This window comes from Aedes aegypti, chromosome 2 (assembly GCF_002204515.2).
Source record: "Aedes aegypti strain LVP_AGWG chromosome 2, AaegL5.0 Primary Assembly, whole genome shotgun sequence".
NCBI lineage: Eukaryota > Metazoa > Arthropoda > Insecta > Diptera > Culicidae > Aedes > Aedes aegypti.
Genome location: NC_035108.1, coordinates 29,157,908 through 29,180,367, shown reverse-complemented (window position 1 = coordinate 29,180,367; position 22,460 = coordinate 29,157,908). Strand labels below are relative to the sequence as shown.

Genomic DNA, 22,460 nt, shown 5'->3' with positions numbered 1-22,460 from the left:
TCTTAAATACATGTACGTCATTGCAAATGCAAAGCTGTCGATCTTACCAGGAGTCACTCAATCCATAAGGCAACGGCTACATATAATATTCCTGAAACTACTTTTTGTATGAAGCTAAAGGCAAGGTATGCATCGAAAAATCTCGGAAAACCCACTGTATTGACGCAGGAGGAGACGTTTACTGTAAACATAAATAATAATTAGCGGTTGGCTTCCCAGTTGATGGACAATGATTCACTTTCCAGTTGTCTAGCAAAAAAACCCCTTCAATTATGGAATATCCGGTACGTATGGCAAAAAAAAAATTAATCGCTAGTGATCAACGATACATCACCTAATTAATTGATGCTTTCTATGGATTTGATTTCAGTGGAAAGTAAGGGTCCGTCCATTAAGGGACAGCCCCTAAGCAACCTTCAGCTTGAAATACTAATTGACAGTACTGCAAACGAGAAAATTTTCGAGTATAGCTCACCTGAGCTTCAATTGAAGCACATCACTGCTAAAGACTCGTCAAGTTCATCTGGAAATTCTCCACTGATGACATGTACAGCAGAGAAGAATTTTCTTTAAAAAAGCTTCCAAATTGTGCGAAATCGAATCGTTCACGACCATTAGCAGTGAATACGGACGTCGAATTTGGATAGTTATTCAAAAAGATGGAATAAAATAAGACAAACGAGAAACAGATACAACAAGTAAATGAAGAAGGTTAAGAATTAAAAAAAAACAAGAGAATAAATTATATAAGCAAGGTACGAAAACAAATAAGCATAAACTACAGCTGTAAACTATATTGTTCAGATTGTAATCTTGTGAATCTATCTATATAAATAAAAATGGAATGGTGTTTGTATGTCACGAAATGACTTACGACCGGGTCAACAGATTTGGATGATTTATTCTCCGTTTTGTTCGTCAAGGGTTCCGACGTGTTTGTGTGTATAAAATCTCCGGATATTCAACGGGAAAGTCGTAAAAACGAGATTGAATGGAACTGTCATTTTGTATAGGACGATCCATAGCGTTTATCAACAGCCTACTTGATGGCAAGACGAAGTTTGCCGGGACCACTATAATAAAAAATGAAGAACAGTGTAAATCCCTATTCGTGGTAACTCTATGTTTGGGGTGGATGAACATTGAATTATATTGAAATTCATGGAAAAACTCCTGATGAAACTCATATTAGTTGTACCCTTTTTATTTAATACAAAACCAGTAAAAGAAGTAACATTATTTGGAGCAAACGAGCATTTTAAGGCATGCGCAAAGTTAGGCACATCATGCGCAAAGTTAGGAACAATTCAAATTTTGTGCGCAATGTTAGGCACAAGATATTGTATCACCTTTTGCATATTTTTATTTTTTTATGAATTATTTCTATTCTTTTTAAATCATGTGTTCTACTGAAGGGTTAAATGCCTATCGTTGGTAGAAGTTTGAATTAAAAAATACATATTTTAGCATTATTTGAAGCAAAAATAGGATGCTGATTTCTTAACTGCGCAAAGTTTGGTGCGTACACGGTACTTTTGGACGTTTCGATGTTCTCTACGTTGTGTTCTTTCGCTCGGTACACTGACACACTTCTAGCTCTTGGAGTGTTTGTTAAAATCACGCTCTGTTTATTTGAATTTTGTTAACACCATCGGCTTCTTTTTCTGTTTTGCATTATGATATTTTACTGATTTTACTGACTTTACTGATTTACTGATTTTACTGATTTTACATTATGATTGATCAAATTGTAACAATGTCACAGAAAGAAACAGCTCAAATAAGCGGTCATCAAGATTTTATGGGTGAAATCATGAAAAAATCCACTTGCTAGGCTAGGATTCGAACCCAGGACTCTTGTATGCTAGACGAGCGCTTTACCAACTAAGTTACGAACCACTTGGTGACCCAATAACTCAGAAGGTTACAAGTTTCGAATTTAAATCCCCACAGATCACGCAGACCCTTTTCAATACCCATATCCATCCATCTCAAAATAATCCAAACGTCGGTGCAACGTGAAAAAAACACGTAAGCACCAAAACATATTCATTCCGTTGTTTCCAGTCGAACGTAATTATCACCGGACAATGAATGAATGTGAAATGAAAAACTGGTATCCTGTATCGCATCCACCTGTAGACCCTACGTCAGGTAAACTCCAGATTAAATCTGTTGTGGAAGATCAACATCCACTTTCCGGTAAACTTTCTGCAGCAACGGTTGAAGCTTTGTTTTTTCCGTAAAGTAAAGTTGAATGGTTGCGCCGCACGCATTCTTTAATCTTTCCTCTAATCATCACACGACGAGAAGAGGACGTAAATAAATGTGCTGGATATAATTAATTTCCTAATTTAGAACTTATTTTATTAGGGAATAACTACTGGCTTGCTAATGTGACTGACTTTCGGCCTAAAACCTGCTGTCATATCGTGTTGCGCAGTCGTTCTTACTCACAAACGACCAATTAACTATTTGGATCGTAAACAATGTGTTCCGGATTTCCAATTTTTCAAATGTGACATTAATAAATGTTTTACCATCAGCTCTAATTTATTGCCGATGTTTCTGTTCAATATTGTACAATTTTCTGGCCATGTGATTTTCACAAAAGATGAGTATGAATGTTATTGTTCAATAACGTGCTCTTCATTCAAATTTCTGATAAAACATACCGGAACAGAAAGTAACTCTCACAACCACGCTTAGTGATAGGTACGGGGAATTCACGTAGCTACTACGTTGTGCTGCGACAGAATGAGAGTTCATTCGTTCATTCCTGACTACCTACGATTCACGTAAGTGCTACGTGAAAAAAAAACTGTGTTTCCACGTAGCTTCGACGTTTGGATTATTTTGAGTGTACACACGCGCAGGTTGGATGCACTACCCCAGCTTGAGATCATATTGACAACTAATTTTGATGTTGTGATGTCGCGAATTTTGATAAATCAGTTATAATATCAAAACTGAGAGCAGAAAAATGTTCCCAAGAAATCAAATCGAAAATTATTTTTTGCAATTCCGTCCTATATGAGCCTACTTTTCATCTAGGAGATGCTCAAGTAGGCCATTATTATTTTTCCTACCAGATGAAACAGAGCTGAAAAGTGCTACTTTTCAGTTCTGTTAACGGTGCTGAAAAGTAGCACTTTTCCGCACTGTGTTTGAAGTCGTTAACTATTGAATATGACTTATCACACTTCTCTTCTCTAATTGCTCTGGATTCTTCAAAAACTTATTTAACTAGTTTCTTATTCTGCATCCGTTGGGCGATCCAAATCCGACTCAGAAGAGCCATTCTGAATAGGATAGAGAATGGGATCTTCTAACGGACGTAGAAAATGTAATTAATGTTAACTCACAAAAAATCCGGATCTTTCTGCGGCGGGCCTTGTCTGCCAACATGAGGAACAACTGTGTGTAAGATACGGCATAAAACTTTATGTGAATGCATCGACTTACCTGTTCCGAATGTAGATAAAATGCGCTAGAGTGAAAATTTGTGACAGTCCTGTGTGAACAGTATCATAGCCTACGTGATTGAAAACTCTGAGTCGACAGTACACGTAGATGTTTGTCTATGTGGATTGCCTTCTGTTTCTAGAAATAATCCAACTAGACGGCATTTTTCGTAATTGCAAAAAGTGTTGTGTACAACGCGTTGCAAAACTCGATTTTTTCAGCACTCATCGTATTTATCCAACTCGGCAAGCCTCGTAGGATAAATGTACAACTCATTCTGAAAAAAACATGATTTTGCAACTTGTTGATTAAATAACTATTTGCTATCAATTACAGCAAATTGAAAACCGCTTCAGCTATCATGAAGGGCAAATTGAGATTGAATGTTTTGAGATTGAGATGTACATATTTTCGATTGATATTGATATCCTGGAGTCAGGGATTTTTCCAAGCACTTCTTCGGGAATTCCTGTAAGAATTCCACCAGGGATACCTTTAGGAATGCCACCAAGGATTCCAACATGAAATAAACCAGGGATTAAACCGGGAATTCCCGCTGAAAATCGTATCAGGGATTCTCCCAGGAATTTACTCATAGGTTTCTCAGGGATTTGCACCAGAGAACTTTCAGGAATTCTTCCAGGGATATGTTCAGAAATATTACCTGGAATTCCTTCAAGAGTTAAACCGAAGATTTCTCCGAGAATTCCACTGGCTATTTCTTTCGCAATTCCATAAGGGGTTTATTTCACAATTCTACCAGATATCCCTTTAGTAATTTTGCTAGGGATTGTAGCAGGAATTTTTCCAGGAAGGCCAACAGGGATTCCTTCAGCAATTCCACCAGGGATTTCTCCAGATATTCCAAAAGGGATTCTTCCAGCAATTTCACCGGGCATGAATAGTAATTCCATCAGTTATTCCTCCTGGAATTCCAGCAGCAATTTTCTTAGGGATTCCATTAGGGATTTCTTTAAGAATTCCACTAGACAAACCAAGAATTAAAACAAGAACCCTACCAGGAATAAGTTCAGGGATGCTTCAACGGATTCCTTCAAAACTTTCTTTTGAGATTCCTTCAAGAATTCCTCCAAACATTCCTCCAAACATTCCTCAAAGATTTCTTCCAGATATTCTTACTAATGGTCTTGTAGGGATTCTTTCTGAAATTTCTCCTAGGATTTCCCCAAAGCTTCTTCTAGGAAATTCTACCACGTTTCCAACATAAATTCGTTCAGTATTTCAGGCAAACCTGTTGAAATCCTACCAAAGATGCCTACCTTCTTCCAAAGATTTCCTCCAGTAATTGCTCCAGGTATTTCTTCAGGAAGTCTTCTATGTCGTCTTCCAATAATTCCATTGGGGATTTCTTCAGATATTTTTCCAAGCGTTCCTTCAAGTTTTCGTTCAGAAGTTCTTTTTGTGGTTCTGTCGGGATTTCTTCAAGCTGCTTCTCCTATAATCTTCCAGAATTTTCTCCTGTGACTCATTTAGGAATTCCTTTGAAAATTCCTCCATAAATATGTCCAGTAATACTACTAGGGGTTTCCTTTAAAATTTCTCCAGGGATGGCTACTGATATGCTGCTTGAGATGTTTCCAGACTTTATAAGAATTCATCCTGAGATTCTATTAGCCCGTATAGGCCTGAATTAAAACAAAAAAAATACTAAAATTTTCATCGCCCAGCGAATACTTAAAGGACTCAAAAAAAAAAAAAAAAAAATGTTCAGTATATTGGTACACATACCTAGTTTCTAGAATGGGCCAGAGGAACTCGGGAAAATCCATGTGGCCGGCGTTATTCCGGTGGGTCACTAGGTCAAGTCGGGTAAGAAAGTCTATTTTTTGTAGACATGCTAAGTTATCTTTATTTATTTACGATGATAATCATTAAATAAATCATTAAGGTATGGTATTCAATATATGAAAAGAGTTTTTCACTGTTTAGAAGGTACAGGATGTGGCCAATTCAGATTTAATGCCATGACCGGCTATAGATTTGTTGGATACTAAACCGTTTCAATTCTCTAAAAGTAGATATCAATCTTAATCATTCTTTCCAATAAGCTTGGCACAGATGTTTAGCTACAAATTGGTCACTTTATCGTAAATTGGAGGCGTCTCGGGACCCGAAAATGGTAATTTGTAGGATCAATACAATGCAGGAAACATGGTTATCCAATTCAATCGTTTCTCAAATGCTTTACACTGACTTCACTTCGATGTTTGATGAGACAAATCTAGTCTTTTTTCTCTTGGTTCTCTAATAAGTCTATGATAAAATGCTTTTGCAATTGCTTCAGGGTTTCATTCTGTTATTTGTCCTGGGATTACTCCAGAAATTCTTCCAGGTGTTTCTTCAAAATTTCGTTCAGAAGTTTTTTTATGATTCTGAAAGGATTTCTTCAAGATGTTTCTTTTATAATCCTCTAGAAATATCTCCTAAGACTCATTTAGGAATTACTCTGAAAATTCCTTCAAAAATGTTTCTTCATAAATTTCTCTAGTAGAATACTACTAGACGGGGTTGGTGGTGTGATGGCTACCGCTTCTGCTTCATATGCAGAAGGTCATGGGTTCAATCCCAGGCCCGTCCCTTTCCTCGTACTTTGTAGTTGTATATCTCTCACTTGCTTCTATCTTCCATTCTAAATATATCACACTCAAACTATTCGTTCATAGCAAACGCTAGAACCAGAGACGGACAAGAAACCGTTTCCCTAACGCTTCCTACTTCCACGCGCACGCCTCTCTTACGCCTGATACATAGGCAGTCTGCTAACCACAAAAGCAAACCTCTCTGCCATGCCTTTCCCCCAATCCATACACTCCCGCATGAACTGACGTGGATGCAGTGGAATATACGGTCTACGTGGGAGTCAGTTCAATGCACCAATTCCTCCCCCTTCCCCTCATTGGTCTGCATTCTGACGTGGCAGGTGCCATTGTTGCCTAAAAATAGAAGATCACCAGCACTTATACACTGAGGATGCCTGTTAGTCCCAAGCAGTCATTCGGTTGGTTCCTTGTGTAAGTGCAGCTGATCTGGCGATACTGGAGTGCATCCACGGGCGGCCAATCAAGCTCAAGCTCAAGCTCAAGCTCAAATTTCTCTAGTAGAATACTACTAAGGATTTCCTCTAAAATTTCTCCAGAGATGGTTACGGATACTCTGCTTGCAGGCTCCAAGAATTCAACCGGAGATTCTTTTAAGAGTACCCCAACGATTCCTTCCGTAATGTCCACACGGTGCCCCGACAGACCGTTATTATGTAAAAAAAATGTCCACCAAATCTGAGCACAGGGCTCGATTCCTGAGGTCATTCTGCACCTTTGGGCCAATTTTTAAAAAAATCCCTAGGAGGAATCTCTAGAAATCTTGATTTGAAGTTTTTTACTTAAAAATTCACTATAATCCATATTAACATTTTGCAAAAGCACTTAAAAAAACCTACAAAAACGCTCAAAAAGTTGGACAAACTGTTCTCAACTAGTATACAATTGTTACCTTTGTTACAATTAGAAATATTTACAACTGGCTTAATAATGGACGTTTGGCATAATAGATGTTTGGCATAATGGACATTAGGCATAATGGACGATAGGCATAATTTTCAAAATGAAAATATAAATCGTTTACTGGAAAAATGTACTGACTTTTTTGATAATTTTTTTTTCCTATCCTTATTAACGAGATTTTTAGCCCTGGGCTGGTTCATCTCGGGACCAACGGATTTACTTCCCTTCCGAAGGAAGTCGAAACTATGACTTTCACGTCATAAGTGACTATCTCGGGGATGGGATTTGATCCCAGGTCCTCAGCGTGAGTGGCGTGAGTTCTAACCATAGAGTAAAGCCATGCTGAAGGTATCTTAGTTCGGTTCCTAGTCGATCCAGGATCTTTTCATTTTCTTCACTTTCTTGGCCATAAAGCATAATGTATCGTGCACAAATGAGAAAGCCAAGAATAAGAACGACGCTGTACATGATCAGTTGCTCATTTTTGGGTTTGGTTCTACACATATAACTGGCAAATTTTTCATAAGAGATTATCCCTTCTTTAAATTGAAGGCTGTTCTTTATAGTTTTGATGTCAACAAAATTATTGGAGTTAGTGCTGCTAATGTCTTAATCAGAAAATTTCCCTTCTTCTATAAATAAGCTGTTCTTTCGAGACAATAATGTCATTATTGCTTGAAATATTTCCACCATACATTTTCCCTTCTTTGAATCATAGGCTTTTCTTTATACTTATACGGTTAATTAAATGGTTGGAGGAAAAGACTCTTTGAGAAAGCACCTTCTTCCAATATATGTTGTTATTTGTATTTTTATTTTTCTAATAGTTTTTGGAATTGTAGATGTAAATATTTCCATCCGAAATTTTCGTTTCGACTTGCTGTTTATTGATTATGAGTAACACTGGGTAATCAAATAAATTGTAGGAGCTCTATGCAATAACATTGGGAATATCACAATAGCATCGCCATGTTTTATGCTGGATATTGTGTTATGTTGAATTTGAACTTGACTTTTGTAATTAAAATAACTATTTAATCAAATTTTTCTTTTCAAACTTGACGAATTTCGAGGAAATTGATTGAAAATCATCGAAAATTGTTTACATAAGTAGCAAAGGAACCGTTCTCACTAATGATGAGCAGACTCGAAGTAGCAATGTAACGCTAAGAAGATAGTTGTCATACTACCAGAAAATTATTGCTGAAGATTATGTCACCTATTATAACATAAATTCTTGACTTGCCTCTCGATTATTGTCTTCAAGGTACTCATTTGCACTATAAGTATTACTATTTATATGGAAGATTTCCCTTCTTTAGAATTAACTCAATTATGTTAGGGATCGTCCATAAATGACGTAGCATTAAAAGGGGTAGGGGGGGCTTCTCGAATTTGTGACGATGTGTGACGAGGGGGAGGGAGGGGTCCCAACTTGTGGACGTAGCATTTTGAATAATTTCGTTACAAAGAATAAAAAAAGACAGAACAGTTTCATATCAAACTATGTTGTCTGAATTTTTAAACTTAACTTAAAAATGATGATTCAGCTTCAAAACATCAATATTATAGAATTCAAAAATTTTAAGAAATGTTGTAATTTGTAATTTTTCTGACAATTGAACAGAATTTATAAAGCTTTAAATAGTTATGTGAATTTTATATTGTATTTGTGTCCAAACTATTTTATTTATGAATTAACAAATAGAAAGTATAATAAGTTAAGAAAAATAAATGTTTTATTGACTTCGAAGATATTGTTTTTCCCTTTATTAACAAGACATAAAATAAACTGTTTTACTTTAATTCACAGTTTTTGTTGGAGCTTCATTCTCTCAAAAGAAAATAGGAATATATGCTCATTTAGGTAAATATTAACGTTATGATAGTAAAACAAGACATTTAAATGCGTTCAATGTAACAGGAGATCTCTACTCAGTCAACTCATCAATTTGTTTCGATATATCAATGATCATGATGGAACAGCCTGGATAATAATAATCTGGATAATCTTCCCAGGACTACCAGAATCCTTATTTACCAATAATTTCAGGATGTTCGTGCATTTTATTTTCTTTTAGGGTTTTCATTACAAATTTATTCCAGTATTCTTAACAAGTGCTCCCAATAAAGATGGTGTACTTCAACTTATTTGTCTTTAATATTTCAGTGTAGAAGACGATGATGAAGTATAGTTGAAATACTAATAAAGATGATTGTATAAAAATCGCTAATTTCAAATATTACATATGTTATTTTTCACTATCTAGCCTCTGTTTGCTGAATGGATTTGAATTTACGGAGACCCTTAACAAATTAAGGTATTTTGTTGATCATATTCACTGAAATCTGCTTCTTAATCACGAAAAGTTAAAAAAAAAATCCTCTAATATAACAAAACTTCTCTTTAATATATTTTAAAATACTTTGAACCATTACTCATTGCTGTTAGATTTATCAATCCAAACTTGTTTTAGGTTTTAACAATAGCAAAAGTACTACAAATCAAATTCAACCTACATTTAACCAATTTAAATTTAAACTGCGAACCAAAATTATGTAACTTAAATATCCTGTTTAGTTTGAACTGATTTTCAAATTATTCTTGAGCGTTTGACGTTTCAGTCAGTTTTTAATATCAAACTTTGAATTTCTGGATTTTAATGTTTCGTTTTAGCCCAATCGCTGAGGAAAACTAATTAAAAAATTAGGGGGAGGGGTGCTAGATGTGCTACGTATTTTCCAAGGGGGGTATCAGCATTTGTGATGAAATGCTACGAGGGGGGAGGGGGGTGTAAAAAATCAGTGAAAAAATGCTACGTCATTTGTGGACGGCCCCTTAGAGAAATATAACAAAAAATGTCATATACTCATTAAAATAAACATCTTTAGAAACAAATAACACTTTGATTGCACATCGCATATTTAAATTGATACTTACAAAAATGGATTGAGCTGGATTTTAGAATTGAAATGACAACCAATGTTCCTCCATATCTGTCATTCGGTTCATGGTCACATTTCATAGCACCGAAAAAAGTCATTTAATACCAGCCAATCAATCCACCCTTTCGTAACGCTTTTTGTATAAACATCGCACATTTTTATGAGCTGTCACACCTTAAGGACAGATACCCACCCCCATCAGCGTAATTGAATTTGTAAATGGGCCCGAAAATGTTTCATTATAAGACGAGTTTCAAATGACACACGCGCAAGTTATTTTATGCCAAACGTCCATTATGCCTAACGTATATTATGCCTAACATCCATTATGCCTAATGTCTTTATGCCTAACGTCCATTATGCCTAACATCCTTATGCCTAACGTTCTTATGCCTAACGTCTTTATGCCTAATGGGGTATACTCTGAAGAAACATCAATAGAATTGGAAGTATTGCATTGCAATTGATGGAGTCCTTGACTTATCTTTGCAAGGCCAAAATGTCATCTAGCCAGATCTGTCTGAACACCGATTATATGTAGCAAGTGTTCGACGATTAACAACTTCAAACAAATTCCCAATAAGTAATATTTAAGTATCAACTTCACTAGGACTTTCACTCTATATATCTGCAACCCTTCATTTGTTTTTTTTTTCGGGATTCATCGTCAATCTGTTTATTGACTTCTAAGTCGCTTTCGACTCAGTAACAAAAAAAAAAATAGCTGTGGCAGGTAATATCAAAGACTTAAAAATAAGACTTAAAGCTGATAAAGCTGACAAATACAATCAGGTGTAATTATTATAGACGAGGATCTTTTTTTTTTGAAAATTACATGGAATAAAAAGAGATCAGTTTACTCAATTTACTGTTCAATATTGCGTTTTGTCGCATATACTCTTTGATTTTGCAGACCATGACTTTATTAGAATCGATCGCAGTTCAGTAAAGAAGGGTTTCACTATTTCAAAGATGGACAACTAGGATAAGCTTGTAATGCCATTTACTTCACCCAAATGTATATGGTTGCATGTAGAGAAAGAAGCAAGTTCAGATATGTTGGTGCTGAAGCAGTGCTTGATTGAGATGTGGATGAATTTGTTGAAGAGCCGTATAACAATTGTGACGTATGATAATAATGTTTCCCTTGGAGTAAAAACACGTATTCTGGCTGCGAATATCTCCTTTACGGATTACGTAACCAGCTTAGGAACCCAAAACTTGCAAAGGGAAACGACATTTCTACACTGTTGCTCGATAAAGGCTTATCTGACTTCATTGATCCATTATTTCATTGACAACTTCGCCAAAACACCTCGTGATCCTTTATTGTACAACACTGAAAAGTGTTTCGAAAACCAATCAGTTTTCAATAATAATGCAAAGAGAGCAACGATGAATGCAAACATGCCTTAAAGAAACATCACTGTTAATTTGTCATGGTTAAAACACTTATTCTTGGCTCCCTTAGCACATTTGTTTGACAACAGGAGCGAAAACTATTGAGCGAATAAAATAGGCAAACTTCAGTGAGCTGGTCATTTAGTGCGAATGCCGGAAGAAAAAGTTGCATCAATCAGGTGAAGCTCAGCGACCCCGTGGAAGACATCGGCGTATGATCATTCTGTTATTGACTTGAGCGTACCAGAGTAACCAAATCATTCAAAATTTGAAACAACCGGTAATACTAGCTCTAATTGACTATAAAAGTATTCACATGACTTATCTGCTAACTATTATTGTGCAACATTTATTCTCAGATCCTTTTTTAATAACAACATTGTTAATAATTGATTTATTTGGATTACTTTTCAATTTGTTTCATATGGAAAACAACAATCAATGAAATTTAAACCAGTAAACTATGAAAAAAAAAAGTTAAATCGAAGCCAAACATTAAATTTTTAAGATCACAAATCTGGAAAATCAAACATCCGTTTAAGCTGAAAACCTAATCGACTGGTCACTAGCTGGTGGTGACCAATCGATTAAATCCTCAGCTAAAACGGGTATTCGGTTCTCCAGATTTGTGCTCTTGAAAATTTGGAGTTTGGCTTCGATTTAACTTATTTTATCATTCATCTTCACTTTAAGGAGTGGATTAAGTTAAGACAGTTGTAAATATTAACAACGGTAACAATTGTATACTAGTTGAGAACAGTTTGGCCAAATTTTTGAGCATTTTTGTAGGTTTTTTCAGTGCTATTGCAAAATTTTAATATGGATTATATTGAATTTTAAAGTAAAAAACTTTAAATCAAGATTTCTCGAGATTCCTCCTAGGGATTTTTTTTATAAATTGGCCCAAAGGTGCAGAGTGACCTCAGGAATTGAGCCCTGTGCTCAGATTTGATGGACAATTTTTTTACATAATAACGGTCTGTCGGGGCACCGTGGTCCAGGGACGCCAATTGTTTTTTTTTTTCTTTTAGTTCTCCAGGATGTTTATGATAAAATGCTTTTACAATTCCTCCAGAAGTTTGATACAGTTATTTTTTTCTGAGATTACTTCAGGAATTCCTTCAGTTTTTTTTTTGACAAAAATTCTTTTTGTGAAGAATTTTTCCAGAAGTAAACTCTAAAGATTCTTTCGGCTATGATTTCAGCTTTTCAAAGTTTCAATCCAGTAATTCCTTCATAGTCCTCTAGTTGTAAAACCAGGGCTTCATCCAGAAATTGCGCCTGAAATTCTTCAGAGATACCTGTGGATGTTCTTCCAGAGATTACTTCAGACATTTTGAATTTATTTATCGGCATATCGGTCTATTTTGCTCGAAGTAAGAGGGAGCATGGAGAAGAAAGCAATGAATACTAGATGGATAGGTACCGTAAGGGAACGGCGAGAGAAATTGGATTAGATGTTGAAGAGGGCATACCATATGAAACAGTATTACTTGGAACGTCACTTCCTTGTGGCTAACGTCCCCTATGGGAACGGCTTGGGTGTGTTTTGAGAATGACACTACCAAAACAGCCAAAAGGAAGGAGGTTTCAAGCGCCCTAATACTGTTTGGCGATCAAGCAGGTTCTATCGATCGATGGCTTATATTATTGGGGAATCATTACACAATCATGGATGGTTTGTCCATATCATTTGTATTTCTCCCCGATAAGCCACACACATGATCATTTATTTATGAACTGCGTTTTTTTGTTTTTAGCCGTTTGTTATTATTTTACATACAAAGGTATCGACCGTGATAATTTTTATTTTGAATTTATTTATCGGCATATCGGTCTATTTTGCTCGAAGTAAGAGGGAGCATGGAGAAGAAAGCAATGAATACTAGATGGATAGGTACCGTAAGGGAACGGCGAGAGAAATTGGATTAGATGTTGAAGAGGGCATACCATATGAAACAGTATTACTTGGAACGTCACTTCCTTGTGGCTAACGTCCCCTATGGGAACGGCTTGTTTGTGTTTTGAGAATGACACTACCAAGACAGCCAAAAGGAGAAGGAGATTCATTCCTGAGGAATAGCTGACGAAAATAATTAACAATTTTTTGAAAGGATTCCTTATGCAGGAATTCTAAATTTTCATGAAATCTGACAATCTGCGATATTTTGAAAAACCGCATTTAATCAGCAATCCTTTGAGCAATATTTTGAAAAACGATGATTATACATCATTCAATTCTAAATTAAGAAAATAGTGGTATTTTGCTGCTTGAGCTTGGAACAATAAATTGTTGCGCTGTGCACTTATATTCAAACATTTCAGTTTTAAAATATTGTTCATTAAGGTGATTCTGTTTTATATTAAAAATTGAAATGTAAAAGTATTTAGCAAGCCCCGACCGTAATTTGTATATTTCCACCCCAAGAAGCAACTGTGAAGTTTCAGCGAAATCTTATAAATCTATGGGGTCGTTGATGGAACTAAAATTTGTTTGTAGTTCGATAATTATGGGCCACCCTATTATTCATATGTTTCCCATCATCTCTGATCACACTTTACTCTGCTTTCTATTGAAATTTCTTCAGCTTTTATTCTGTTATGGCTCAGCATTGATACAAAATTTTCTTATTTTTTATTTATCCACTTTCAGCCGGAGAATAAAAGCCTCCGACGAGGAGTGTTCAAGTTCGCCAAACCGTAGGTTTATCACAAGTAAGTATTTTACAAAGAAAATTCTATTTAACTACCACCAGTAGTACTGATGCACACCACATAATCAAGGGTGATCGATTCTAAAAGAACGCATTAGATAAGAACCAAATATTAGGGGAAGTGATTTACACATCAGCCAAGCTCTAGTCCCAACGATGTACTCACGCAGAAGTAGGTGATTACCACATCACAAAGAACTCAGTGAAGGTTTAAATTAAAAACTTGAAAAGTATTATGATTTCATTGATTACAATAGAATTTGCCTAAGCGTGTTGGTGATCCACCGTGGCAGAAGAATTAATATCTACATCATCATCTATCTCTCTATTGGGCAATAAAGTTTTGTGGTATTCTCAAAAATGCTTCGAATAATACTACCCTTTGCTGTCGTTTGTTTGGTGTTATTTAAATCTTGTATACATTTGTAGCTCTTATAGTTTTCTAAATTGTGGCAATGAAAAGCATTTCAATTATTAAATTTATATTAATGGTGTCGTTCTTCGATGAAACATATTCGAAATTCCTTTAGGTTTTTAGTACTTGTGAGGGATTTGTGATATCATTCATAGAAAAGTTCTAAATTTTGCACAACTATTTATTGAATTAATGTTTCAAGGAAAATAAAATGTCAGAACGGAAAACAAGGATATAATTTGTCCTACATTTTTAAAGCTCCGAAATTTCGTTAACTTGCTATTTGACCTAAAGTTGCAATCTTAATAAGACGAACATTACACGTTTTCTCTCTCTCACTTCAAAATACGCTGTTTTTATCCTCTGTATGTGCAATCTGTTGAAAGCTTTCGTACCATGCATGAAACTAAATTTATACAGTTCTCGTTAAGAGTTTTTCTTTTTATACAATTCTCCTTGTTGATTGACGACGGGGCGATATAGAGGGTTAATATATGCAAACACTACTAGTAGAGGAAACCAGCTGGATATATATGGGTCCGAGTCAGTTTCTTCAGGGATGTGTAACGTATTTGTATGGTTAGAGATTCGGTTAAAAATTCATATAAAAAATGTTTCCCTGACTCGGATATCACATATACAAATATATAAAGTGTTTCCTGTGTCGTAGCACTAGCAGTAGCTATAGTTTGCTTCTTGATCTAAATCTTATGCTTACACGTTAAAAAAATAAACACAAGACGCTATAGTTTCCCTTGATTAAAATAAAAAATCGAATATGTACAAAAGTGGGTGAAGACTACTTGCACTAAGAAGAGGTTTAAGTGATTACGGGACTAGAACAGCTCTACGAGAATAATATCAAATAAATAAATAAATAATTGAAGGTTTTAGAAGAAGAAAGTAACGATTCTAAGCTTTAGTAGCTAAACATGCTGTCAGGGTTAGAAAGTGGTCAACAGTTCCTCCTGGATGCTGTTGGATCGAAGCAGCTGACGAGGGGATTGGCCACCGAGGCTGGAGATGGTCTCCGACTTGGTGGCCTCGTTCGTTTTCATCGTGTGGTAGTGTTCGGAGAAGTCCTGCAAAGATTGTAATTAGTTTAGTATATAATTGTTGAAACTTTTTTTTTCTGAAATATCCCGACTACATCTTATCTACGGCTTTATTTCAATAGAACAACGTTTTTATTTCTATATTGCTTCAACTATAGGCAAAAACTGTTCTTAGTACACGGTGTCTTTGGTAGAACAACATTAATATAAAAAAATCAGTATCGCTAAAACATCCACCAAATGAAAGATTAGGCTTTCCCCTTTCATTTGAGACCTGTTTGGAAATGTTCTATCGGGGGGTCCTGAACATTTTTTTCAAAACAGTACAATGCCGTTTTTTCAGTACTAATTTCTTAATTATGGCTCACACAGTAATTTTCTTTCATGTTTATCTAGGTAGCCATGAGAAATTTTACTACAAATAGTTAACCAATTAATAAAAAGGATTTATTATACCATTCTATTTAAGCCAATAACATACACGACATATCGATAAAGTAAATACGGATAATACGGCTTACTAAGGCTCACTATTGCACATTACTACAGCTCAAAGAAGCTGTCGATCATATGCTTCGGAGTTCTCCGGAACCTTAACATGATTGAAAATCGAAATGCACGATTTCACTGGCTTGTTTCCCGTATTTGCTCAAACCACTTCCTGTGATTTATCAAAACTCCGAGATATGATAGCGGAAATATGGAACTCCGAGCTATTGGGTAAGCAATCCACGTTTTTGAAAAGTTCTCAACCTTTTCTGCAAAATCATCATCCAGACTCGTTTGAAAACAACTTTTATGTACCTGATCAGAATGGTCAAGCGCCTGAAATACATTTTTTCATTGAAAAGAGATAATTTACAGAACAGTACGATAAATTACAATTTACTAGCAAACTTAGATCCCATTAAACTTCCAAAACATGTCGATTTTTCAAAAGCTTCTGACAGTTTCATCTGGTGAACCCACATTTGTTGTGGCGTTGGCAACTGATGATCCTCATCTGTGATAAAAGAATTAATTTTTAGGTCATCTTTATGAATCACACAATCAAATTGCTGATGCTTACCCATTCCTCGATATTATTTGGATCAATGTATTATACTTTTTGTCAATTGGACTTACAACACCTAGTGTTATATGCAAGGAAGGTGGTGGGCAATTTGTTCGTCGGGTGATCCATCGAGCAGTGGATAGTAAATACAATTGAAGAACTGCTCCGCCAGTTTATGGTCCGAGCCGAGACTTTTCCATTTCGCGGACGCGTATGTGACAAAGTATTCGTGGATGACCAGCTACATTGGATAATGCTTTTTTGTGCGGTACTGTATAGGCAAGTAAATGTTAAACTATCTCCCATTATTACGCAAAACAGATTGACGATTTACAAATCTCCAGCAATGAAGCACTTAAAATTATTCAGAAGCAACAGTGTCTTCCAGATTTTCTCAATATTGCCATATTTTTCTGGAACGCCAGAAGCAACAGCAAGCAGCAACAGTATTTTTACGCCAGTATCCTTACATCGACCCGATGACGTCGGAATTATGCTCGATAATCGACAGGGTAAAGGATTAAAGGACCCTTCTCCATCGCTTGTAAATCGAACTGTCCAGGCCAACCCCCGTTTTTGGACGTCACATAATCAACTAACCCCTGAACGTTATTATAGTATATTACAGATTTTAATTCAGTTTCTGCATTATCGTTCAAATCAAAGTGCAGATGTGTTACCTCTAAAAACCCCTGAACTGATTGGTTAAGTCTGCTGATTTTGAAAGCGATGTTTGGGGCGATTGCAACATCCAAACCCCTTAGACAGCTGCTCAACTGCAACGTTCATCTGGTGCTCAAATCACTTTTTTTAACAAAAACAAGTCATCAGCGAACAAATGGGGTTTTTTAGGTTGCACAGATGTTGAATAAGATTCTAAATTAGGTGGTTAACTGTGTAGATTCGATAACCAACCAATTCAATTGGTACTTACTTTTTCCATTACTGTGTCTATCACGTTTTCCCTTTAGTTTTGATAAAGTTGTTGTTGTCACATCATAACATGCTTTGAGTGGTAGGCTTTAAAATGTATTTATATTTATACAGTGCTATATTCAAAAGTTTGAATTGGTTAATGAACGAATAAACGTGCAAGCTCGACATATTTTTGTAGGACAATACCAGACTGTAATCCTGATGTCGTGAAGAATGTGCTGTTCAATAATATCAACCACTATTGCTGATAGCGGTTGCAGACACATATTCTTTAAACATAATTCGCAAAACTTCGAACGATTGTCATGAATTTCGGTTTCATGTTTCATGTCTCCTGACAGGGTGTAGTGTAAATATATATATTTATTAATAGGTGTGAAATTGAAATATATTTATTGTAATTATTAACAGGCATACCTCTAATCAGCAAACCAAAATGTTGACCCAAAACAATGAATTTATAATTTATACCACCTTAGAACGCGACAACTTAAGCAATGAAGCGTTATAACGCAGCGCCGATTTCCCTACCATTGATGCCAATTTAGTTGTTTGTGTAATCTGTGAAACCATTTGTAATGTAATGATCCATGAGTAGATGATTTCTCAAACGCTTTGTTTATTACTAATCGTAAAAAGCAATATCTTATGAAAATATATTTGAATTTTAAGACGGTAGCGTACAACTGAATCTAAAAAAGGGTTATTTTTCAATAAATAACCCTTATTTTGATTCAGTTGTATACATCTGTTGCTGTATGTATCTTTCAAATCTCTAAACATTTTTTTTTGTTTAAAATTTTAAATACTTTTAACAACCATTTTAGTTTTGTATAATTGAATAAATGTTGATTAAAAATATACAATTTTACTATTTACTGAATTTATAATCAACTGAACAGCAACACTGCCAAAACAAAAACAAGCTTGTTTTATGGAAATCTGGACAAACATTTAAAAAGGGCACATCGACATAGGTAAACAATGGCTTTGTAAGACGCTGTTGAGCCCAATTCAATTCAAGAAGAGCTAACACTAATCTTTCTGATAGTGGTGTTAGTTTGCATGGGCGAACTAAAAAGGGCTCAACAGCAAAGTTTCTGAAAAAAGGCTCAAGACCTTTCCAGCCCTTTTCAAATGTTTGTCCAGAAATATTTGTCATGGCCTTCTACGGTTCGATTGAGTTGTCACCATATGGCACAAGCGATTCATTGTATCATACTATTGGTAGAAGAAGATCATCTATGGTACGCATCTCTTACTAAAATAAAAAAAAATGTTCAGGACCCCCCGATAGAACATTTTCAAACCGGTTTCAAATGAAAGAGGAAAGCCTAAGCTTTCATTTGGTGGGTGTTTCAGCGATACTGATTTTTTTATATTAATGTTTTCCTCTAGAGACACCGTGAGTACTATTCCAAATTCAGATTGCATTGGGATTGAATTTGGTTTAGATTTGAAATAGGTTTGGAATGGATTTGAAATGGTTTTCGATTGGATTTGGATTGGCGTGGGTTGTAAATTGAAAATAGGTATGGTTTCACTGCATCATGCAATCGTACCTTCAGACGGCTACCAGGGAAGATCGCACGTTCGCGCTTCTTGATCATGAAATCGGTATGGACAAGCCATCTGTGCTCGAAGCATTCTTCCACCGAAGGGCGTTTCCTAAAAAAATATCGTTATTTTCGATCCCGGGATAATGCCATCAATGGTCTTACGTTGGAGCACGCTTGAAGATCAACATCAGGAACCGTGTCGCTTCCTGGGTGACCTCCTTGAAGAGATATTCGAACCTGTAGCGCACAAAGGTAATGTTGGCACGGGTTTCTGCTTCGTCTCCACCTCGGAACGGACTCGTTGCCGACAGGAACAGGTATGCCAGGCAACCCACGCTCCAGATGTCGGTCTGTGGATAAGCGGCTTCTCCGTTGAGCACCTCAGGAGCTGAAACAATGAAAAATTATCACAATACAGTATTGTTCCCGATTGCATATTTATCTAGCTTACATGTAAAGTCCATCCAGCCCTGATTTGGCACGCCTGATCCCAACTTGGACACGGGCTGCGCTGCTCCGAAATCCACCAACTTAATCTGCACCTGTCGAACTGATGACATGACAATGTTGTCAGGTTGTAGATCTAGGTGAGCGATTCCGCGCCAGTGCAGATACTGTAGACCGTCCAAAATCTGGTTAACGATCGTGGCCACAATTTGTTCGGAGTACTCCGATCGACTGCTCAAATAGGTGAGGACATCGGCGCCCTGCAGTTTTTCCATGACCAAGGCAGCGATAGATGTGTTCTTCGGTTTGAAGGCAGCCAGCAGACTAGCGATACGTTCGTGTCTCAGCGTACGCAACATTTCAAATTCACGCTCTGCTGCTTCCGCAATGCGCTCATCTCCCAACTCAAAGATTTTCGCAACAACGATCTTATCGGTGGCCTTTTCCAGTCCCTTGACTACGATGGAGTAGCGACCGCGCGAGATCTCCGACATGAAGCTGAACTTTTCGTTGTAGTTACCCTCAACGGACCACTTCAATGGAGTCTTCTCATAGCTATAGTCCAGACGTCCCGAACGTTCTTCTGGTGCTACATGTTGGCCAGACTCTGTCAATTGCTGCAATTGCTTCATAGCTCGAGTAATCTGAATCTTTGGAGCCCCAACCTCCAGTGTAGTGATCAACTTCGTAGCAACGCCACGATCACTCCAACCGATACGATTGTAGGCCGCCAATCTGAACTGGTAGCTAGTAGTGGGCGTCAAGCTATGAACCAGGTAGAACTCGTGATCGATGTTGCTTGCCACGTCCACCCAATCGAGCTTGCCATGCTGTTTCATTTCCAAGCTGTAGCAAATAACTTGCGAATTACCGTCATGGCGAGGCTGTCTCCACCGCAGTAATACCTCCGTATCGCTCACAGCAACTGCATCTGGACAATCTGGGGCATCTGGGATAATGGCGATCACTACGCGGCAGCGAGCCGTTGTTTTGGCTATTCTATTACTAGCTACTGCCTTATAGATACCACAATCATTGTGCGAAGCGGGATGGAACTGAATTACTGACCGACCATCAACATCATCCAATACCTTGACGCGGTTGCTATCGGTAACGACCATGTCGTTGCGGAACCACGTGACCGATGGTTTCGGATCACCGACAGCGTAGCAAACGATCTGATTTGGTTCACCTTCCCGAATGGCTATTGTTTGTGGCTTTTCGCGGAAGAACGGTGGCTGACCTTCTCGTTTGACTTCGATCATGGCTTCAGCCTCGGCATAGGATCCAAGACGAGTTCCGACTTCTGTACGCAGACGACGGCTAATCGTCACGCTGTCGTCCGTTCCATAGCGGCTGATGCGACTCCTGCGTTCATCGTCGATCTCTTCATCCATGATGTCGGTGAAACGACGACGCTCGCGGATGATCGGTAACTAGAAATACAAAAAAAAAACAGCTTAGAATGTATTGTTATCCTCCATCATCATCATACTCACGCTTCCATCGTAATTACTCTCGCTGAGCAAGCTCGGCGAACGGTGTTTGGCGATCTTCATGTACTCGCGCAGACGACATGGGAAAGTGGTGTCACGCAATTGTAACAAGTATGTGTCCGGACCGTACTGGTAGTGGCTTTCGGATTTGAAGGACGCCGTCTCGTAATCTGGGTGATTGTCCTTGGAAACGTACTCGTCCCACTTTCGGCGCTTGTGTGGGATATCATCGACCGCCACTGGTGGTGGAGTACCTTCCGGAGTGAAAATGATTCCAGGTGGATACACCATCTTCGACGGATGATCGAAGCAGCTCATCAATGGACGACGACGGTACCAGGTGCGGCAAGAAGCGTTGGTGTACCAGTCTCTGTAGTGATAATAGTACCTACGTAGACGATCAGTACCAATCTGATATTCGTCGAAGCTACGTTTGTAGATAATATCGAACCACGAATGATTCAGGGCTTCCTTGATGGTCATGCGGTGTTCGTCCTCATATACCAATAGTCTGGTAATGAAGTCGCGGGCTTCAGACGAAATGAACTCCCACACGGTGCCAACAAAACTCCATTTTCCATCACGCACCTTGGTGAGGGTCTCTCGATCATTTCGGCCCATGAACGGACTGATACCACCCAACAAAATGTAGGTGATGATACCAATGCTCCACATGTCCTGTCCAAGACCAACACCGCGGCGATTGATCACTTCTGGGGACACAAACTCCGGCATACCGTAGTCCAGTGTGTACAGCTTATCATCTTCAATACGACGAGACAAGCCAAAGTCACAAATCTTCAAGTTGTCGCTACCAGGATAGGCGATAAGCAGATCCTTGATTGTCAAACCCATATGACCAATTCCTCGTGTGTGCATATGTTCCAGACCCAGCAAAATCTGGTATACATATATGGCGATTTGACGCTCGGTATAGTAGTCGTGCATCAACAGGTTATCCCGAACTAGCTCACCACCCGAAGCAAGCTCAATAATCAACGTCAACGATTTGTTGATGTCATACGCGTCGTGTAGGCGGATCAACTTCCTATGGTTCAGGACGTTCATGATGTCCACTTCGTTGAACATGAACGGTCTCAGATCAGGACTACCGTACATAATCTTAGCGGCAAAGTTGCGACCATTGGAACGTTCTGTAGCATGATACGTGATTCCCTGCGTACCTCTTCCAATCTCATCACCAATATCGTAATAGTCTTCATAGACCTTATTCCTAGCACGGACGTATGGGGTTCTGTGATGGGCGTTGTACACGTAGTCCTCTTCGTTGTCTTCAACGTGTACCATTACCGACGAACTGACTGATCCTATAGCATTACGCACACTGATTGAGTATAGACCCTCGTCTTTCTTGATCGCGTCAGTGATCAACAGAACCCATGTGTCCGGTTCGTAGAAGATCATCTAAAAAGAGTATAAACATTTGTTAA

General features: G+C 37.6%; 2 protein-coding genes across 3 annotated transcripts in view; one reads left to right on the top strand and one right to left on the bottom strand.

Annotated features, from left to right (window-relative positions):
* LOC5578168 (protein KIAA0100) overlaps nt 1-14,530 on the top strand; it is a 48,033-nt gene extending 33,503 nt beyond the window's left edge. For both annotated transcript variants that reach the window (XM_021840378.1, XM_021840379.1), the window contains one exon: nt 13,987-14,530. In XM_021840378.1, the coding sequence (XP_021696070.1) occupies nt 13,987-14,037 (51 nt within the window). In that variant the 3' untranslated portion in view covers nt 14,038-14,530. The remainder of the gene's footprint in view (nt 1-13,986) is intronic.
* Nucleotides 14,531-14,629: 99 nt separating this feature from the next.
* The window catches only part of LOC5578167 (obscurin), a 206,626-nt gene continuing 198,795 nt past the window's right edge, over nt 14,630-22,460 (bottom strand). Inside the window, 5 exon segments of the mRNA XM_021840377.1 lie at nt 14,630-15,544; nt 19,070-19,175; nt 19,229-19,454; nt 19,518-20,949; nt 21,013-22,434. Of these exon segments, the coding sequence (XP_021696069.1) occupies nt 15,407-15,544; nt 19,070-19,175; nt 19,229-19,454; nt 19,518-20,949; nt 21,013-22,434 (3,324 nt within the window). The 3' untranslated portion in view covers nt 14,630-15,406.